Below are 22,452 nucleotides of genomic sequence, written 5' to 3' on the forward strand. Positions count from 1 at the left end.
GCTGAGAAATATCTACAGAAGAAAACGAGAGAGGGGTAAAACAGTCTCTAAGAGCATAAAAAGCAAAAATAGCAGACCATAAGAGTGGCAGCAGTGATTGGACGTGTTAATTTAGGTGATGGTGAATAACAGAATGTTACATTAACTGAGACGGTAACTAGACGTAGGAGAAAACTAGAATAATTCTGTAAAATAGAAGCCTGTGGCTCTATTCCAAGAGCATCGCTGGGGCCACAAGGCATATTAGCCATGGGCTAATCCCACAGCAAAGGAATGTTCAGATCTCCCCTGAGAAGGTCCCATATTAGTGTAGTGATTAATATTCTGCATCTGAGTTAAAGGATACAAGGGAGCACATATATTAGAAGAATTTCCGTCTAAAGTAATTTAAATATATAAGTAGTTATTTAAATATTTAAATAGTTAATTGATAATTATTATTTAGGAGCCCTGGTGGTACAGCAGTTAAAGAGCTAAGCTGCTAACCAAAAGGTCAGCAGTTTGAACCCACAACGACTCCTTGGAAACCCTATAAGGCAGTTGTACTCTGTCCTTTAGGGTCACTATGAGTCGGAATGGACTTGACAGCAATGGGTATCACTATTTAAATTTATTTGTGTATATATTTAGGTTTAATTTGTTCATGGTGCTATTTAGTATAATGTGTTTAATACCTCTTTTCTCATCTGCTTTCATGAACACATACTGTGATCTTTTAGCACTACGATGCCATAATGAGGTACATTAGCCAGCCACCTCTTCTACTTGACGTGCATATCCACAAACCAATGCTGAATGCTCGGACTTGGATGGATGCTTTGCTTGCCTTTTTTCCAGGCTTACAGGTAGAAAGAACTCTACTATTTCCTTAATATTAAAGTAAGAGAACTATAATTAAGTACATTTGTGATTACTGAAATTGAATTACTAAAACAGCCACATCTCAAAACTATAATAATATAAATATTCCCTTTATATGATTATAGATAAAATCAACTCATATTTTATTAGGTAATTTGTTGTTGACTTCTAGGTTTTAAAGGGAGATATTAGACCTGCTATTGAAACTCATGAAATGTTGTATCAGGTGATTAAAAAACACAATTTTCTGCCAGAGGTAAGCAAATAATCTTTGGAATTCTAATTTACATATATAAATGGCTAATTTAGAGGTTTCTTGTTGTTTGCCATAGAGTCAATTCCAGCTTACACCGACCCTATAGGATAGAGGAGAACTGCTCTATAGTGTTTCCTAGGCTGTAATCTTGACAGGGACAGATTACGAGGTCTTTTCTCCCATGGAGATGCTGGGTGGGTTCAAACTGCCGATCTTTCCGTGAACAGCTAAGCACTTGGTGTTGTGCCATCCGAACCCATTACCCGTTGATGTCAAGTCGATTCTGACTCATAGTGACCCTATAGGACAGAGTAGAACTCCCCCGTAGGGTTTCCAAGGAGCAGCTGGTGGATTCAAGCTGCCGACCTTTTTTGGTTAGCAGCCTGAGCTCTTAACCACTGTGCCACCAGGGCCCCAAAAACCCACTGCCCCGGAGCCTGACTCATAGCAGACCTACAGGGAAGAGTAGAATTGACCCATAGGGTTTCCAAGGAGCAGGCGATAGATTCAAGTTGCCAACCTTTTGGTTAGCAACCAAGCTCTTAACCACTGCGCCACCAGGGCTAGGCACCTTAATTTAGAGATAGAAAATGTCATGTTTAAGGCTTGTTTGTTCTTTTTGTGTCTTCCTACTTAGTTTATTTATTTAAGTTTATCTTTGGGTTTATGCAGTATCATATATGTTTTTACTTTCCCTCATGTATTAAAAGAATCCTAGTTTCGGGTAGGAGGCCCCAGGTACTGCAAGTGGTTAATGCACTCAGCTTCTAATTGGAAGGTTTGGAAGTTCGAGTCTACTCAGAGGTGTCTCGTAAGAAAGGCCTGGCAATCTGCTTTAGGGAAATCAGCCATTGAAACCCCTATGGAGCACAGTTCTACTCTGACACACTTGGGTCACCATGAGTCGGGGTGGACTCAACAGCAACTTTTTTTTTCCTTGTACTTTAAGGTAATGCTGACATTTCGTTAATTTTACTTAACAAGGGAAAAAAAATCCGCATCCAGTTTTCCAACCTTTCCTGATCCCTACTGTGAGAAGATTATCTCATTCTAATTTTACGTGTACCCACCAGCTAGGGAGATCTCGTCACTTTATTTTGGAGAATGCCAGCTCTTGCTCATGCCAGTTAAAAATTGCTCTGTCTGATTTTTATACATAATATTAGTAATAAATATTCTTGGTATTTGATATGGCAAGATTTTTAATAGTATACTTTCCAGAAATATACCATTAAAATTTTCCAGATTTGTATACGGCCTTGCTAAAATGGAAGTACTTGAACCAGGGAAGTAATAAGAGAGAAAGTAAAGACAAGGAGGAAACCCTGGTGGTGTGGTGATTAAGTGCTACGGCTGCTAACCTAAAGGTTGGCAGTTCAAATCCGCCAGGCGCTCCTTACAAACTCTATGGGGCAGTTCTACTCTGTCCTGTAGGGTCGCTGTGAGTCGGAATTGACTCGACAGCAACGGGTTTGGTTTTTTGGTTTTAAAATGGAAGTACTTGAACCAGGGTAGTAATAAGAGAGAAAGTAAAGACAAGGAAAAAGAAGAAACAATTATGTAGACCACAGGATCCATGTAGTGGCATTGCTCAGCGTCATAGTTTTTTCTGAGTTTTCTAAAAGCTAAAACAATTGTTTTAAAAAGTAATTCCATTTCATTGGTTAAAAAAAAAAAAATTAGCAGTCTTTGCAAAATTGAATTGTGACATTAAGCAATGAAAATTGATGTTTTATAGAAAATTATGTCATGATGGACATTTTAATTGGAAACCCTGGTGGCGTAGTGGTTAAGTGCTACAGCTGCTAACCAAAGGGTTGGCAGTTCGAATCTGCCAGGTGCTCCTTGGAAACTCTACAGGGCAGCTCTACTCTGTCCTGTAGGGTCGCTAGGAGTCGGAATCGACTTGACGGCACTGGGTTTGGTTTTTTACTTTTTGATGATCTAATTTATATAATACTATGTATTTTAGAACTAATTTTTTTAATCATATTTTTTTACACCTAATTTGTGTGCTGTCTTGTTTAGGCATTTACAACAGATTTCAGAGTACACTGGGCTCAACATCCTTTAAGGCCTGAATTTGCAGAAAGTACCTACTTCTTATATAAAGTAAGATAATTTGTTTTTGTTATTTAGCGCCTATTCTCTGTTCAGTATGTCACTATTTTAATAATTGGGTTTTCAGAGTCCTCATTTAATGTTTTGTTATAATGGTTGGATTATATCATGGTCCTTAGGATTATTAAAAGATGCAAGAATTGCTATCTGCATTTTTTGCCTTTTCAAAATAGTTATCTAAACATTTCTTTAAAGAGAAATTTTATATTCTAGAGCTTCTTTCTAAAGCATGTCTCTTGCCTTCCTTCATTTGGGCAGCCTTTCTGGGCATTGGAAGTTTAAAGGTTAAGGTATACAGTTGGACAATGTATTTAAGAAGTGCTCTAAAGCAGATCCACGGCTTATTTTCAGAGCTAGGTTCTGTGTAACATGAGTTCCAGTGCCTGATACAGTGCTTGGCACCCAGTTGGTAGTCAGTAAATTTTTGCTAAATCAATAGGTATACAGTAAAATGTAAGCTATATATACAAATATATATGTATATATATATTCTCCTTTTTAATAGGCAACAGGAGATCCTTACTATCTTGAAGTAGGGAAAACACTTATTGAAAATTTAAATAAATATGCTAGAGTGCCTTGTGGATTTGCTGCCATGAAGGATGTTCGTACTGGAAGTCATGAGGACAGGTAAAACAACTCCTAACTTCCCCTTTCCTCAGGGTTGCTCTTAAACAACACAAAATGCAACTACTGGTTAGCATTCATATATGCTTAATGCTTTTACGAAGGGTATTTGTGGAAGCAAAGGGTAGTTCACTGTGTTTATTTTTTTCTAACTCTTGAATAGGCTAATCTTAAACTATATGAAAAGTTTGCATCCTTTTCATAGTGCCTGGCATATAGTAGATGCTCAGCTGATTTTTAAGTAAATGAATGATTGTTAAATATCGGAACCGTGGTATTAGGAATGTGGGTTACTTTTTCCTTTGTTAACAGTTTCTTTGTACTGTATAAGATGTTGGAAATTATCCTCATAACGGATGACCTGGATTATAATTTACGTTCAGCCAAGAATTCCTTAAAAGCAACATTGTAGTTAGTGTATACACTCTTACTCTCTTGCTGATTTAGAGGGATTGGAAGACCAGTGGCAGTTTCTGTTTCATTGGATCCTGATGGATGTGGATAATATGAAATAGCAAGCTATAAAACTGTGCTTTAGTCATTGTGATATTCAGTAATATTCTGGTGAGGTATTCAGAAATCACTTACCTGATTATTCTAACTGTTCAGATATAACATCAGAGAACGCAGAAATAAGGGAGGAAAGGTGGGCAGGGGTTGGGGGCGAGGTTCTCCTGAGTGGCTAGAATTGTAGAATTGACCAGCATATCTCTAAATGAATGCTGAAGCTTGTTCCCTCAATTGGTTAGCAGATGTCCATTCTCCGTGTATTTACTGAGGCCTTTTATGTGCCGGACCCCTGATAGCTCAGTGGTTAAGAGCTTGACTGCCAACCAAAAGGTCAGCAGTTCAAATCCATCAGCCACTCCTTGGAAACCCTATGGGGCAGTTCTGCTCTGCCTTATAGGTTCACTATGAGTTGGAATCGACTTGACAGCAACGGGTTTGGTTTTTTGTTTTATGTACCAAGAGCTATATTAGATTTTGAGGATTAAAGATATGAAGACCTACCCTTTCCCTGGTTGAAACACAGGGTATAGTCAGGTAAACAGACTTTTAAAGCATTGTATAAGTGCTATTGAACATATTGTAGGGGCATGAAACACAAGCTGGGATGTCACAGCCACGGGAAGGCTCCTGGGGGATTGGATCCTGAGCCTTGAAGGATGAGTAAGAATTAAAAAGCGGAGGAAAGGAGTAAAAAGCATTTCAGGCAGAGTGATCTGAGGCATGAGAAACACAGCACTCATCATCTTCTCACAGGCTTGTTCCTTAGCCCCTCATTCAGAGATGTAGGTAATAGTCCATTAGGCTCGGGACCTCCTTCTGTGACCACAGCTGATGAGAAGGGGATAGGTTCCTGGAATCAAGCATGCAGATAACAGCAAGAAGATGGAAGCAGATAGCCTGTTTATCTATTTGTAAATTTATTGACTACTTTCTATAATCCAAGTGCTCTTCTAAGCACTTTATATGTTTAACTCATTTGACTCTTACACCCTCCTCTGAGGTATAAATTCTACTATAATCCTGATTTTATAGATGAAAAAACTAAGGGACAGAGAGATAAGGGCACTTGCTCAAGGTCACACAATTAGTAAGGCAGAGTCAGAATTTCAGCCAAGGCAGATTGGCTCTTGACTGCTATGTTACACTGGCAGTTCATTCAAGGAACAATAATTAGGCACCCTACTGTATGCTAGGCTCTGCACTTTGGTGTGAGGATGGAATGATAAACTAGAACCAGCCTCTGCCCCCCTGTGGCTTGTAATTAATGAAGAAGATGAATGTGTAAAGAAACAATCACTACCACGTGATGTGTGTTATAACGGGAAAGGGCGTAATAGGTTGAGGAATTTTACTCTGTTTAGGGAGTTCCATTCTTCTAAACTTAACATCATTCTGATTTCCCTGCATTCCTTACCTGGGGTTTTTTTTGGACCACTTACTACTGCTTTGCCTGATTCTGATTGTAGTTCAGTATATAGAGTATCTCTTAAAATAACCACACTCAAGATGTGCATGGAACAACACATTGTTACCATCTGGATTCAGGCTAGAGATTTCTAGAGCTCTTGTTTTGTTAGATAGTTTTAGATTAGATTAGCGAGTTTGCTAATTCTTTGAGGGGCCAGTGGCCTTAACACCCTCTGTCCGGTTGATGATCAGTCCCCTGTGGGAGCACTGTACCTCTCAGATGCATTTAGCTCCACAAAAGGTTGAGAACTACTTAATCTCCATGTTTATCCTAGTATAATTTCATTTTGCTGATTTTTTTCTTGTTTCTAACCAAAAAGAGAGTTTGTATCTCATCTTAGTTACCTAATGTATTAGCTAAGGTTTTGAGTGATCTGCAGTTTGGGTAAGCGTGCCTTATGAAATTTTCATCTAAATTGTTGGGAAGAATTTCAGATAGGGCCATGACCAGTGCCTCATGGCATGGCCCTTGAGAACTTTAAGCTACAGCCTCCTTCAGTTGATTGCTTATCTCTCTACAGATCTCCTAGCACCCTTCTCTGACTCAACAGTGTACACACACATACATTTTTTAAATTGGAAGTATCTGTATTTTCCTAATAATAGATGATCATTACAAAGAACTCACATGGCAAATAAGAATATTAAATTTTTTCCTAAGACAGTTCCCTCTACTTGTTCTCACAAAGATAACCACTGATAGCAATTTGATAAACAGTCTTCCAGACATTGTTATTGCCTGTGTATTTGCATTTGTGTGTATGTTTATGGTTTTTGATATAAATTAGATCACATGATACCCATTATTCTGTAACTTGCTAGCTTTACCCTGGTTGTATTGTAGTGACCTTACCATGTCTCTATTCTTTTCTATGTTTTTACAAATTATCTGTTTCTTACTCAGTTTTAGAATTTGCCAAAAATCAGCATCTTGCTCATCAGTCTATAGTTCTCAAGATAGTATTTGCTTGTGATAATAATTGTCAGTCATCCAGGAAAGGTTAAATTATGATAAGCGTCTTGCAGGCTGCCAGGGACGTATTTTATCCCTTCTGAAAAAGGTTAACATCCAAAATGGCCAAGTTTTTTGTTCCAAGATAAAAAATCATTTATGTGTATGAGTAATAATAATGGCTGTATTTTTCCAGCTCATCACTGTATGCTAAATAACTGACATATAATATTTCATTTAGTCTTTACATTAATGTTACAAATGTAATAATTATGATGTCCCTTTTACAGAAGAATAAACTGAAGCCCTCCAGTCACACAGCGAGTTCGTAGAAGGTCCTTTTATCTCCACAGCCCATGTTCTTCATCACAGTGTTCCACTGCCTCTAGCTGTTTAAACTTGCATTCAATTTAATAAACATTTTATTGAGTGCCTCCTGTGTGCCAGGAATTTGACTTGGCCAGAGGTGTGAGACTAAAACCTGTCCAGTAAGCTACGAGTTATTTATCACTGCAGAAAGCTAGGGTGCCTTGGGAGATAGTAAACTTAGTTAAATGTGATATTACTATAACTCCATCTGGCGTCTATGTTCTATTTCTGCCATTTTTAATTTTATAAAATCTTTCCTTTAAAATAATTATTAAAACGTTGTTATAACATTAAATCATTTAGTATAGTAGCATATATTTTTACCCCCTATATTTCTCCATATTCCCTTCCTGATAGGTATATAAATATTCACAAAGTTATAGTCAAAGTGCACATGTGATATGGTGTCGTACTTTCTTTACATAGCGTCTTGTAAATGATATCCTTTATCTTTAAAGCCTCTTGTTTATCACTTAAGTGGCTGCATAATAAGTTCCATCAACACTGTATTACTTTATCCAGTTCTGTTAACATTGATTGAAGATTCCTTTGTGATTTTCAGTAGTAAAATTCATCTGTATTAACTCCCTGCGGTTAATTCTCTATAGAAGAAACTGAAAACATTGTCATTAGAAGGCCAAGAGGACAGCATTGTCTGCATTTTGACAAGATTTAGTGTACCTGCATGGTAGGCATCCCTGCCTGATCTTTTTCACCCAGGGAATAGATAGAGTCTATAGTTCTTTGGACATCTACATTGGCAAAGATAGGGTTATTGATCTTGACTCTGTGGCTTTCAGATAGTTGACATTTGGATATTTTTGTGTTCTTAGATTTATTTGTGACCCTTTATTTTAGAATGGATTCTTTCTTCTTGGCTGAAATGTTTAAGTATCTTTACCTATTATTTGCGGATAAAGAAGACATTATTTTTGACATAGAAGATTACATCTTTACAACAGAAGCTCATCTGTTACCTCTTTGGCTCTCTACTACAAATCAAAGCATCTCTAAGAAGAACACAGTGAGTTACATTTTTGAATTAAATGTCTTACTCTCTTTTTTATTTCTGTGTGGTTTTTTTTCCCCCAAGTGGAAAACAATTCATAGCTACAATTTAATAAATATATGTGTGGTAAAAGGAATAGTACGTTTAATGTTTTCTTTTTTTTTATTGCACCCTGTATATACTTATTCCATTAAATGTTTTCTTTCAAAAAACCATAATATTAAGTAAAATTACTTTTATGTACATATATTCTTTTTTATTATAGACTTCAGAATATACAGAACTGGACGACAGTAATTTTGATTGGACTTGTCCAAATACTCAGATTCTCTTCCCTAATGATCCACTGTATGCTCAGAGCATTCGTGAACCCTTGAAAAATGTGGTGGATAAGAGCTGTCCTAGAGGCATCATCAGAGTGTAAGATATATTACTTTATATTTGTTAATATCAAAGTTAATTCTTAGTGAGTGACAGGGGATTTAAGGAACTTTTTTTTTATATCAACAGTCAGACCAAAATGCAACAGTTAGACCAAAAATACTGAAGTATATACTAAAAAAAAAAAACAAAAAAAGCAAACCCATTGCCGTCAAGTTGATTCCAACTCATGGTGATCCTATATGTACTTATTGTTGAGTGAAATAAAAATTATAAGTTAGCAAAATTAGATAGCAAAACTTATTCTGTGGTAATGTCTTTTTTATTTTGGAAGTTTTCCATGTATCTTCTGTTTTAACAAAGTAATAATTTTCAATGGCAACATATAATAATTTTTAACTTCTATAGCTCATTTTTACAAAGAATGGTTTCAACAAATATTTCTACTATAGTTTTTTTGTTTTGTTTGATTTTTATTCTTGATTGTTAAATAAAATTTCTTGGCTTAATAACTTTTTTTCTTCCAAAAGGGTTATATTAGAAAGACCATTGCTAGGAAATTTTAAAGAATTATTTTTTAAAGTGAGCATTATCATTCACTAATACAAGTATTGTTTTGCTTTTAGTATGTTTGGAGAAAAATCTGTGTTTTTAGAGGAAAATATCAATAGTAACAACCCCCAAGCCAACTTGTTCTATGCCCTCTAATAGTTATAATGCGGTTGACTAATGCTGCCTTACAGCTAAAATACATGCTTTTTAACTGTATAAAATACTGTTGGAAGCTATATTGCTTATTTATAACCTAAATTATATGTAGGAAAAAAATTGTTGCCAGTTATTTCAGTTTCATTAGTTCTAAAACTAGCACTTTTGCAAGTATTTAACATTATTGATACTTGATTTATTGTTATTATTTTACCAATTCTAATATGTAGTTTTAAGCCTTGCTTATAATTACTTTTAGCAGAGAGGAGAGTTTCAGGAGTGGAGCTAAACCCCCTCTGAGAGCCAGAGATTTCATGGCCACTAACCCTGAGCATTTAGAAATCCTGAAGAAGATGGGGGTGAGTTTGATTCACCTCAAAGATGGGAGAGTCCAGTTGGTCCAACATGCAATCCAAGTAAGACATTGCTATACTAATTAGATACCGTCTCTTCTGTACCTTTTTGTCTTCGTTTGCTTTAATAAAATTGTGGCATTTGGCATTTTAAAGCTTTTAATGTTTGGTTTAGAGTTAGAGAATCAGAATTTTAGGAATGGAAGTATCTTAAAACCATCTAATTGAACCCCTTTGTAGTATAAATCAATAACTAAATTACAGATAGATTTGGTAATTTCCTTAACATGGTCAAATGTAGGACTCAAACCTAAGTTTTCTATTTCTCAGTTTATTGACTTTCCACTGTTTTATTTAGAGCATAATCTGAAAAGCTAGTAACTAGTTTTAACATTTATATCTCTATATTTTACATTATTTTTGTTTCCAAGGAACTGTTGAATTTAAATATTTTATTCATTATAGAAATAAAAATTTACATTTATTTGTCTATACCCAGGAAAGATAAATGCCTTTTTGGGAAAATTTTATTGATTTTTTAATTTAAAAGTTTTCATAACATAAGACCTTTAAGTGACTTACCCTTATTATTAACACACTGATTCTGGGAAAGTTTACCTAGTTTGCTAAATAATTCTTCAGCCTAGAACCATATTCAAGACCAAAAAAAGAAAAAAACCCACATGCATTACCATCAAGTCAGTTCCAACTCATAGTGACCCTATAGGGCAGAGGAGAACTCGCCTGTAGAGTTTCCAAGGAGCTGCTGGTGGATTTGAACTGCCAAACTTTTGATTAGCAGCTGAGGTCTTAACTGCTGTGCCAGCAGGGCTCCAGAACCATATTTCAAATTCATCCTTTCCACAGCCTCACTTTCCCCTCAAAGTTCTAACTCATTTGTATTCTTGTCACATCCATCCTTCATTAAAGAATATTCTGCCTGCTTCTTTTAAGTTTCACTCACCATCACTCCACAGTACTGGGAGTGGTATTTCTGAAGGAATTGCTTTCACTTTGGCTTCATTGGTGAAATGCTCTCACATTTTAACAATGACCTAATTGCCATCTAGTGACCTCATGTGATTTCACTTTTCTGAACCTGTTGACTGGCCCCTTCTTAGAACATTTCCCTGCCTTGACTTCCAGGGCACTCCAGCAGTATAGTTCCCTGCTCATTGCCTCGTACTTCTCCTCTCTTAGCACAACACTCAGTGTAGGCACTACCAACGAATCTGGGTCATACCCTTTTCTTTCTATACTTTTCTTCAACAGTCTCACCTACTTTTATAAGCTAGCTGTCATCTTTGTACACATGATTTCTGCATCTCAATCTCAATCTGTCTAAACTTGAATTAATTTTCTCTTCCCTTTTTACTCCCCTCTTGCCTTCACCTCAACCCATCTCTCCTCCATGTGTTCTCCATCTCAGTAAACCATATCATTCTGTAAATCATCAGAGCCAGAAATCTCAGGATAGGCATGAACTCCTTTCTATATCCCAGGCTCTTTCTGTGCATTTCTCTACCCCCATCTCCTATCAGGTCTGGTTAATTTTTCCTGTAGGGTCAGGAATCTATACGCTTTTCTTTCCTTCCTTCTTTCTCCTTCCTTCCTTCTTTCTTTCCTCCCTCCCTCCCTCCCTTTTATTCATTCGTTCAATCATGGTGGCAATATTCACAACTAAACATATAGCCATTCACAATTTCTGTATGTACAGCTCAATGGCATTGGTTACATTCTTCACATTGTGTCACCATTCTCACTATCTCTACCCATATTGTTTCATCACCATTAATTTAGACTCTGTGCCCCTTAAAGGGAAACCCTGGTGGCATAGTGGTTAAGTGCTACAGCTGCTAACCAAAAAGTCGGCAGTTGGAATCCACCAGGCGCTCCTTGGAAACTCTGTGGGGCAGTTCTACTCTGTCCTATAGGGTCGCTATGAGTCAGAATCGACTCGATGGCACTGGGTTTGGTTTTTGCCCCTTAAAGTTCTCATCTGTGCTTTAGATTAACTGTTGTCAATTTGAACCCCTATAGATACTTCTTTGGAAACCCTGGTGGCGTAGTGGTTAAGTGCTACGGCTATGAACCAAAGGGTCGGCAGTTCGAATCCGCCAGGTGCTCCTCGGAAACTCTTTGGGGCATAGGGTCTGTCCTGTAGGGTCACTATGAGTCGAAATTGACTTGATGGCGCTGGGTTTGGTTTTTGGTTTAGATACTTCTTTATAACAGCACAATGCTCAAAGCAAACGTTCTTTATTAATTGAGCTAAATTGTTTAGTTTAACGGTGGCTTCATGGGGTAGTTTTGGTTCAAGGCTTAAAGATTATTTCTGGGCAATATAATTTAAAGTTTTGTTCCATGATTTTCCTCCTTTTGATCAGGATCCATCTATTGGGTCCCATCCTCTTTTTTTCACTATAGCCAGGCACTCTTCAGCTTTTCCTCCTTTAACAGTCAATTCAAATGTCATTCTAAATCTTTGCCAGATGCACATAGACAGAATCGATCATTCCCTTGTCTTTGCTCCTGTTCTAGTTTCCCACTTGAGAAAATTTTATCATAGCTAATTTTACATGTCTTTCTCCTCTAGATGCAAACTTCTTAAAGGACTGTATACCCAGTACTTAGCCAAGCTCTGGTATATAATAGGTGCCTGACATATATCTTTTAAAATTTGGATTTAATCTGATTGTTAGTTCTTAATTTCAAGGAGGAGGAAGACTATAGGTCAGATATGAAGTTTATTTCTTAAGGGGAAATCAGTGAGAAAACAAGTGAAGAGAGCATTTGGACACTTAGTAGAAGCCCAGTGCTTAATATGTATCAAAAGTGATTTATAGAATAGTGAAAGAGACACTGATAAAATGGCATGTAAACTATTTTCATAAATATAATTTCTGGAAGTAATATTTAAATATTTGATAGGGACCTAAACTGAAAGGAGAGATTTGAGAGTAGAAATCTATAGAACAATAGTATATAGGAAATTTAAAAAGTTGGTGAAAGTTTCCAGAAATGAAAAATAAAATTAATCTGTTTCTTTTTGTAGGCTGCGAGTTCAGTCGATGCAGAAGATGGGTTGAGGTTCATGCAGGAGATGATTGAGCTGTCCAGTCAGCAACAGAAAGAACAGCAGCTTCCTCCACGAGCCGTGCAGATTGTTTCCCACCCGTTCTTTGGCAGAGTGGTATTAACAGCTGGGCCAGCTCAGTTTGGGCTGGATCTGTCGAAACATAAAGAGGTGTGTACACTTACAATATGCTGTTGAAATTGAATTTAAAATATTGTTCCAATACTGTCCTAATTTCTTAGTCTCTTCTCTAATTTAGTAGTTTTAATTGATTTTTTAAAGTCTAGGTATTCAGTCTACTGGATTAAGCAGATAAAAAGTACAAGTGTATCTTGAAAACTTTGAGTCATAATGTATGTGTATAATTTGCTTATAGAGTTGTATTTAAAATATTCACATACTAATTTCTTGGTCTCTCCTATAATTTAGTACCTTTATCTAAAAATGGCTTTCAGACTTTCTATTAGAAGCCTTTCTTTGAACATTAACTCAGAAACTTAATGTACAAAACACCTAAAGGCATAGGTGCTCTGGCTAAAGTGCCTTTGGGGAGCATGGGACCCTCATGCAACTAATTAGTTGCAGAGCTAGGACCAGAACCCAAGTATCTTGACAATCTAAGGCCAACCCTCTTTCTACTCTGTTTCCCTTCATTGAGCTTTATTTCCCAGTATGTATTTTGAAGCTGTGTAGAAAGTCTGTAGATTGACTGATTCAGTAACTATTAAATTTCTACTATATTCTAGGCACTGTTTTAGGTGCTTGGTATGTATCAGTTTACAAAACCAATGAAGATCCATGCCTCATAGAGTTTATATTCTAGGAGAGAAAAAAAAAAAATTTTTTTTTTTTTTTTTAGGCATATTAAAACATCTTTACACTAATTAACAGCTTTTAAAAACTCAATTCTCTGATAGATGGAATTTTTCTATGAAGAAGAATTGCTTGCAGTTTCACATAGACTAAATCCAATTTTTTTCCTTTTTTCTCAAAAAATTTCCAGTCAATGTTGTTGTTAAGTGCCATCAAGTCGGTTCTGATTCATAGCGACCCTGCGCACAACAGAACGAAACATTACGCGGTCCTGCGCCACCCTTATAATCGTTGTTATGCTCGAGCCAATTGTAGCCACCGTGTCAGTCCACCTCATTGAGGGTCTTCCTCTTTTCCACTGACCCTGTACTTTGCCAAGCATGATGTCTTTCTCCAGGGACTGCCCCCTCCTGACATCATGTCCAAAGTATGTAAGACACAGTCTCGCCATCCTTCCAAGAAGCATTCTGGTTGTACTTCTTCCAAGACAGATTTGTTCATTCTTTTGGTGTATTCAGTATTCCTCGCCAACACCACAATTCAAAGGCGTCACTTCTTCTTTGGTCTTCCTTATTCATTGTCCAGCTTTCACGTGCATATGATGCAATTGAAAATACCATGGCTTGGGTCAGGTGCACCTTAGTCTTCAAGGTGACATCTTTGCTTTTCAACACTTTAAAGAGGTCCATTGCAGCAGATTTACCCAATGTGGTACGTTGTTTGATTTCTTGACTACTGCTTCCAGGGGTGTTGATTGTGGATCCAAGTAAAATGAAATCCTTGACAACTTCAATCTTTTCTCTATTAATCATGATGTTCCTCATTGGTGCAGTTGTGAGGACTTTTGTTTTACATTGAGATGCTTTGAGATGCAATCCGTACTGAAGGCTGTGGTCTTTGATCTTCATTAGTAGTGCTTCAAGTCCTTTTCATTTTCAGCAAGCAAGGTTGTGTCATCTGCATAATGCAGGTTGTTAATGAGCCTTCCTCCAATCGTGATGCCCCGTTGTCTTCATATAGTCCAGCTTCTCGGATTATTTGCTCAGCATACAGATTGAATAGGTATGGTGAAAGGATACAACCCTGGCGCACACCTTTCCTGACTTTAAACCAATCAGTATCCCCTTGTTTTGTCCGAACAGCCGTCTCTTGATCTATGTAAAGGTTCCTCACGAGCACAATTAAGTGTTCTGGAATTCCCATTCTTCGCAACGTTATGCATATTTGTTATGATCCACAGAGTCGAATGTCTTTGCATAGTTAGTAAAACACAGTAAACATCCTTCTGGTATTCTCTGCTTTCAGCCAGGATCCATCTGACATCAGCAATGACATCCCTGGTTCCACGTCCTCTTCTGAAACCAGCCTGAATTTCTGGCAGTTCCCTGTCGATATACGGCTGCAGCTGTTTTTGAATGATCTTCAGCAGAATTTTGCTTGTGTGTGGCATTAATGATATTGTTCTATGATTTCTGCATTCAGTTGGATCACCTTTCTTGGGAATAGGCATAAATACGGATCTCTTCCAGTCAGTTGGCCAGGAAGCTGTCTTCATATTTCTTGGCATAGATGAGTGAGCACCTCCAGTGCTGCATCCGTTTGTTGAAACATCTCAATTGATAATTCTGTCAATTCCTAGAGCCTTGTTTTTCGCCAGTGTCTTCAGAGCAGCTTGGACTTCTTCCTTCAGTACCATTGCTTTCCGATCGTATGCTATCTCTTGAAATGGCTGAACGTCGACTAATTCGTTTTGGTATAATAACTCTGAGTATTCCTTCCATCTTCTTTTGATACTTCCTGTGTTGTTTTTTCTTCAGTTCTTTCAGCTTGAGAAACGCCAAGCATGTTCTTCCCTTTTTGTTTTCTATCTCCAGCTCTTTGTGCATGTCATTATAATCTTTACTTTCTCTTCTCGAGCCGCCCTTTGAAATCTCCCATTCAGTTCTTTTACTTTATTATTTCTTTATTTTGCTTTAGCTGCTCGATGTTTGTTAGCAAGTTTCAGAGTCTCCTCTGACATCCATCTTGGTCTTTCTAGTGACCTCTTGCTTTCTTCATGTATGATGTCCTTGATGTCATTCCACAACTCGTCTGGTCTTCAGTCACTCTTGTTCAGTGTGTCAAATCTATTTTTGAGATGGTCTCTAAATTAAGGTGGGATATACTCAAGGTCATATTTTGGCTCCCGTGTACTTGTTCAGATTTTCTTCAGCCAGAACTTGCATATGAGCAACTGATGGTCTGTTCTACAGTTGGCTGCTGATGTTGTTCTAACTGATGATATTGAGCTTTTCCATCGTCTCTTTCCGCGGATATAGTCAATTTGATTCCTGTGTGTTCCATCTGGCGAGGTCCATGTGTATAGTTGCCATTTACGTTGGTGAAAGAAGGTATTTGCAATGAAGAAGTCGTTGGTCTTGCAAAATTGTTTCTGTCACGAAGGCCGTATTTTCCAGCTACCGATCCTTGTTCTTTGTTTCCAACTTTCGCATTCCAATCACCAGTAATTACCATTGTATCCTGATTGCATGTTCAGTCAATTTCAGACTGCAGCAGCTAGTAAAAATCTTCTGTTTGTTCATCTTTGGCCTTAGTGGTTGGTGCATAGATTTGAATAATAGTCATATTAACTGGTCTTCCTTGTACATGTATGGATATTATCCTATCACTTACAGCGTTGTACTTCAGGATAGATCTTGAAATGTTCTTTTTGACTATGAATGCAACCCCATTCCTCTTCAAGTTGCACATAGTAGACTATATGATTGTCTGGTTCAAAATGGCCGGTACCAGTCCATTTCAGCTCACTAATGCCTAGGATATAGATGTTTGTGCGTTCCATTTCATTTTTGACAGTGTCCAATTTTCCTAGATTCATACTTTGTACATTCCAGGTTCTGATCATTAATGGATGTTTACAGCTGTTTCTTCTCGTTTTGATTGGTGCAATAATGATGATTTAAAAATGATTCCCAGCTGTCATAAGTGGGCTTGAGTATGTAGTGAATCTGCCTACAGGTCCCAACTTTACCATTTACTAGCATTATGTCTTTGAGCAAATTATGTAAACTGAGACTCAGTTTCCCCATGTATAAAATGGAAATAATACCTGAGAGTTATTTTAAAGATCAGGGTTAGTAATTTATGTAAAAGCGCTCTATAAACCGTAAAGCATAATGGAAATATTGGTTGGGCACCATAATACGCAAAATGTTTACAACAAAAATTTAGGTTAAATGTATATTGAATATGTTATCACAGAAAATAAATGAATTCTGGTTCCTTTAAAGCTCTAGATACTGAAGTTCGATATGACTAGATAGTGATTTGAGAAGTAAAAGAATATTTAAGTTATTTTCATTTCTGACAGACAAGAGGATTTGTTGCAAGCAGTAAACCATACAATGGTTGTTCAGAACTTACTAACCCCGAGGCAGTGGTGGGAAAAATTGCTTTGATACAAAGAGGACAGTGCATGTTTGCAGAAAAGGCACGCAACATCCAGAATGCTGGAGCCATTGGCGGCATTGTTATTGGTAAGTAATATTTCATGTCATTGTGGAGGAGATAATTTTTAGAATTTTTCCTTTTAAAAAATTTTATCAAAAGGTTTGTCATATTATTTTCACTTCACCTAGACAACTCAAGGATAGGTAACCCGATGACTCTCTAATAATTTGTACATATCTAATATCTTTTGAAAGCCTAGGTTTGATTTTCTGTATATTAATGCCAATAAAAATACTTAGGATCAGGTGTGAGGGTGGGACGTGGGCGAATGATAAAAACACCCAATACCACACGTAAGAAAATGTGCCCTTGAGATCCAAAGCTCCCCGAGGGCAGGGAATACACTCTGCCACCTCCAGTGGGGAGCCATTGAAAATTTCCATTTTCTCCGCAAAGATGTGGGCTTTGGAGTCAGACACACCTGTGTGCAGTTCCTGGCTCTGCCACAAAATCTCTGTGTGACCTTGAGCAAGCTTCAGTTTCTTTCATTTGGTAGGATATGTTTTGAACTCCAGTGAAAATGGTAATAAGTATCTTTAGGTGGTTGTAAGGAGCCTGGTGCCATAGTCGTGAGGCACTCAGCTGCTAATTGAAAGGTCAGTGGTTCGAACTCACCAGCTGCTCCATAGGAGAAAGATGTGGCAATTTGCTTCTATAAAGACTTCAGCTTTTGAAATCCTGTGGGGGCAGTTGTACCCTGTCCTATAGAGTTTTTATTTTAATGAAAATAGTTTAATTATAGGACAGTAATATGGGTACAATGAGCCCTAGTGGCACAGTGGTTAAAGCACTCGGCTGCCAACCAAAAGGTCAGCAGTTTGAACCTACCAGCTATGTCTTGGGAGAAAGATGTGACTGTCTGCTTCTATAAAGAGTACAGCCTTAGAAACCCTCTGGGGCAGCTCTATTCTGTCCTGTAGGGTCACTATGAGTCAGAATCAATTTGATGGCAATGAGTTTGGTGTTTTTTTTTTTTTTTTTGATTTAAGGTTAAAAGATTATATGTGTGTGTGTGTGTACATATATGTAGAATTTCTTTGCATAGTATCTGACACATCATGTGTATAAACACTAGTTACTAGCAGATTTTTGTCCCCTTGGGTCTTTTTCCACTAAAATGACAAATTGTCGCCTTTAAATCATTTCGCCTGTATATTTTAGCCTGTGGGCTTTACATTTTCATCTCTCATAGAAAATCACTTACATCATGATAAGCAGGCCATGAGTATCAAGGGTAAATATATATTTTCTATGCTTTTAATAATAAGAGTTTGCCATTTAGAAAGAACTGGAGTACCTGGGGTCACACCCTGATTGTGAAGGTGTTTCTTCTGTATAGCTTCTCTCGCGGAGAACATCCATTTCGGATTTTTTTTTTTTTTAGTATAGATTTCCTTTCTGAGTTGAGGATAAATAAAAATTAAGACATTTAAAAAATATTAAGACTTATTTCAGTGAAAAATTATTTACTATTCCTTTTGCTTATCCCATATGGGCACTCCAATGTTGATTGAATGATACATATATTTCATTGGGTAAGTATTATGAAAAATTCTTTTTAATAACTTAAATCAGTGGTTGGCAAACTAGAGCCACTGGGCCAAAACCAGCTCACTGCTTGTTTTTGTAAATAAAAGTTTCATTTTAACAAAGCTACGCTGAATCATTTGTGTATTGTCTGTGACTGCTTTCAAGCTACAACATGGATGTTGAGTTGTGACAAAGAACGGATGGCCCTCAAAGCCTAAAATATTCACTATCTGGTCAAAATTTGCCAACCCCTGACTTAAGTCATCCTCTTTATCCTCAGTTATTTTCTAAACTGAGATTATTTTTATTGAGAAATTTACTATCTTGCCATGACTATCATTTTGATTATCTTCTTATCATTGAGACCTTAAAATGTAAAAATAAAGTCTGGAACATATGCATCAGCACTTTCCTTTAGACTCTTTTTTCCTTGTGGAATATTTTAGATTTTTTCTATTTTTCAGTGAAGTCAAATCCTCAGGATATTCTATAGTATACAAAGTGGGTCATTAAAATGTTTCCTTTAGTAACTAATTAGATGCACCGTCCTGTACTGGGTTCTGTGTAAGTAAGTAAATAAGTAAGAGGTAATGGTCCTCATTCTTAGAAAATATAATTTTTAAGGGTATATTTTCTTGTGTTGTAACTTTTCTCCTAAATTTTTCATTTTTGATAAATATTTTCTGTTGTTTTTACTGGTTTTAATTGTGTATAAATGACCAAATTAGGCCTTAGTTTTTTATTACAAGTACTAGAAGTACAAATTACCTTAGAAATCATTTGGCTTTAAAAGATAGTAATTTACTTAAGCTGGTTTAAGAAGGGAGGTATTTATGTTTATTATAAGGAAATGGATTATATCATTGATTAAATACAACTGATCCTCGCCAGGAAGTAGATGTGGAACCATGATAGCTAACAGTTTTCACATCTTTCTCTCTCTCTCTCTCTCTGGGTGGACTCTCTTTGTTCATCGCGTCCAAAATGCCCATTCCAAAATTTTAGCCCCAGCCCTGAGTCTATCTCACTTACTGGACCAGCATCATAGCTAACTGAAATGACCTTTCTCTGTGCAAGTTCCAGGTCCCCACAGAGACTGATTGCCCACGTTGGGTCACGTAGCCATCCTTTGTCTAATAAGTTACTGCTAAGAGGTGGGTCATGCATTGTGTTCTCCACTTAGTGGGGCCTATGAGAGCGAACTCTCTGAGACAGGGCAGGCAGGTTCTCCAAGGAGACTGGCACGTGAGATAGTAGTAAATGTGATTGACATCTCCAGTAAAACAGTATAATCAGTCCTACCCTGCTTATTTACCCTGGTGGCATAGTGGAAACCCTGGTGGTGTTAGTGATTAAGAGCTGTAACTGCTAACCAAAAGGTTGGCAGCCGCTCCTTGGAAACCATGTAGGGCAGTTCTACTCTGTCCTGTAGGGTTGCTATGAGTCAGAATCGACTCGATGGCTACGGATTTTAGTACTATTATTTAGCCAATGTAAAACAACAGTACTATTTAATTCAGCTTAAAAAGAAAAATCACTGGAGTCATAACTATTCTTATAACAGCATATATTATTATGCTGTTAGAAATCTTAAACAATGACAAAAATTAAAATCCATCCATAGTTCTGTCACTATAATCTAAGTCTTTGAATTTTTCCATTTCTAGGCATTTTCATAAGCATATGAAAGTTTTACAGTCATAATTATAGAATTCTGCATTCTACTTTGTTCCTGTAATATCATATAGTCATGCTTTTCTCTGTATCAAGTAGTTCATTATAATTATAATGCTTTACAGTTGTTCACAATTATGAATAACACGCCAGTAAACTGTAGGGTGTAGAGCTTTTTGCCTCTTTTCAGTTACTTCCTTAGGATAAATTTGTAGCAGTAAAATTATGAGGTCCAAAAAATGTGCCTGTTTTTATAGTTTTTGATATGTAAAATTAAGGTTATATCCTGTGATGTAACAATTTAATCCAAGTTAGTATGCCATCATAGGTAATCAGTAAAGATAGCTTTTTTTTTTTAATGGACAAATATTTTTCTGCTTGCTGTGTTCATTTTCTGGCTAGATGATAATGAGGGGAGCAGCAGTGATACTGCCCCTCTGTTCCAGATGGCAGGGGATGGAAAGGACACGGATGACATCAAGATCCCCATGCTCTTCTTGTTCAGCAAAGAAGGAAGTATCATTCTGGATGCCATCCGGGAATATGAGGAGGTGGAAGTCCTCCTTTCTGATAAAGCAAAAGAGCGAGGTAAGGTGGAAAAAAAATTGTTTTTTTTTATGCAGCTTAGCATTAATTTTAGTGGTTTGATAACAAAAACGAGTTATCTTTTTTTTTTTTTTTTGGTTCACTGGTAAAATAAGCAGTATTTTTAGAAGATGGTTTCAAAATTATTGTCCGTTTGGATATGAATAGTAGAATATTTATTTTGCTTTGTTTGCCAGCTTAGGATTTTTTAAACTTATATTTTAATATGTAACTTTATATGAGTCGATTCTGACTCATGGCGACCCTATAGGACAGAGGAGAACTGCCCCATAGGGTTTCCAGGGAGTGCCTGGTGGATTCAAACTGCCGACCTTGTGGTTAGCAGCCGTAGCTCTTAACCACTCTGCCACCAAGGTTTCCTTTTTTTTTTAAGAAGATGGTTTCAAAATTTTTTTTTTTTTTGGGGTATGAATAGTAAAATATTTATTTTGCTTTGTTTGCCAACTTAGGATTTTTTTAGACTTATATTTTAATATGTAATTTTACCATGATTCTGCCCAGTGATAATAATACAAGGAACTAGATCAAGAAAATAGCTTTAACATCCTGAGATCTACAGTATTCAATTTTACTGATACTGCAGCTTACATTTTATAAGGAATAAGAGATTGAATGATGTTATATACAATACAATAATAGTTGACTCTCACCAGGCCACCTGTCATCAAGTGACCATTGTTTTGGTTAAGACAGTAGAAATCTCCCTGTTGAGATCAAAGTGCATAGGAACAGTCGATCCTCATTATTCGCAGATTCCGTATTTAGAGTTGCCTGCTCACCAAAATGTATTTGTAACCCCAGATCAACACTCGTAGCGCTTTCATAGTCGTTCACTGATATGCACGGAGTGGAGGGAAATTTGAGCCGCCACTTTCACGTGTTCCAAGCTGAAGCTGAACAAGGCGACATTCTGCCGTCTTGTTTCAGCTCTCATACTGTAAACAGGTGTCTTTTTTGTGGTCTGTTTAGTGCCCGCTTTTTCCCATTTTTGTGTTTTTTGTTGGTGATTTCATCGTTTGAAACGGCCCCTAAGCATAGTGCTGAAGTGCTTTCCTAGTGTTCCTTAGCACAAGAAGGCTGTGATGTGCCTTATGGAGAAAATACGTGTGTTAGATAAGCTTCATTCAGGCACGAGTTATAGTGGTATTGGCTGTGAGTTCGGTGTTAAAGAATCACAGTATGTATAAGTAAGGCGTCTTTAAACAAAAACACACATAAAGCAAGGTAATGTATTGATCAGTTTATTAAAATGTTGTGACTAGAGGCTCACAGGGACCTAACCGTTTATTTCCCCTGGGAGCAGTGTTTCAGTATTCACTAAGTCATTGTTTGTGGCCACCTTGTAGGACATAACTACCACTAATAACGAGAATCGACTGTATTTATAAGTAACAAGAGTTACAAGTGGCTGATGTCTGAAGAACAAGACAGTATGCTTAATTCATGAGAATACATAGTGCTCTCCAGGCCAAATTGTTTATCAGTTTGAATGCTCTTTAAAACCCAAATTACTATATAAATGCGAGGTCTTAGTGGTATTCTTTTACAGTTTCCACCCAGAAATATAGGAAAGTGAACCATCAAGCATAGACTGTGGTACTGCTTGTGGTAGCAGCCTTTCTTATCTAC

The 22,452-nt window shown here is 37.1% G+C and overlaps 1 protein-coding gene across 2 annotated transcripts in view; it reads left to right on the top strand.

Annotated features, from left to right (window-relative positions):
- EDEM3 (ER degradation enhancing alpha-mannosidase like protein 3) overlaps positions 1-22,452 on the top strand; it is a 73,350-nt gene that overhangs the window by 36,708 nt on the left and 14,190 nt on the right. The window contains exons 10-19 of one of the 2 annotated variants that reach the window (XM_010590945.3): positions 720-845; positions 1,034-1,117; positions 3,146-3,229; positions 3,744-3,868; positions 8,022-8,187; positions 8,438-8,592; positions 9,521-9,677; positions 12,670-12,861; positions 16,874-17,039; positions 20,620-20,805. In XM_010590945.3, coding sequence (XP_010589247.1) covers positions 720-845; positions 1,034-1,117; positions 3,146-3,229; positions 3,744-3,868; positions 8,022-8,187; positions 8,438-8,592; positions 9,521-9,677; positions 12,670-12,861; positions 16,874-17,039; positions 20,620-20,805 — 1,441 coding nt within the window. The remainder of the gene's footprint in view (positions 1-719; positions 846-1,033; positions 1,118-3,145; positions 3,230-3,743; positions 3,869-8,021; positions 8,188-8,437; positions 8,593-9,520; positions 9,678-12,669; positions 12,862-16,873; positions 17,040-20,619; positions 20,806-22,452) is intronic. The other variant, XM_003410844.4, reaches the window with a different exon arrangement.

The sequence above is a fragment of the Loxodonta africana genome, chromosome 25 (assembly GCF_030014295.1).
Source record: "Loxodonta africana isolate mLoxAfr1 chromosome 25, mLoxAfr1.hap2, whole genome shotgun sequence".
Taxonomy (NCBI): Eukaryota; Metazoa; Chordata; class Mammalia; order Proboscidea; family Elephantidae; genus Loxodonta; species Loxodonta africana.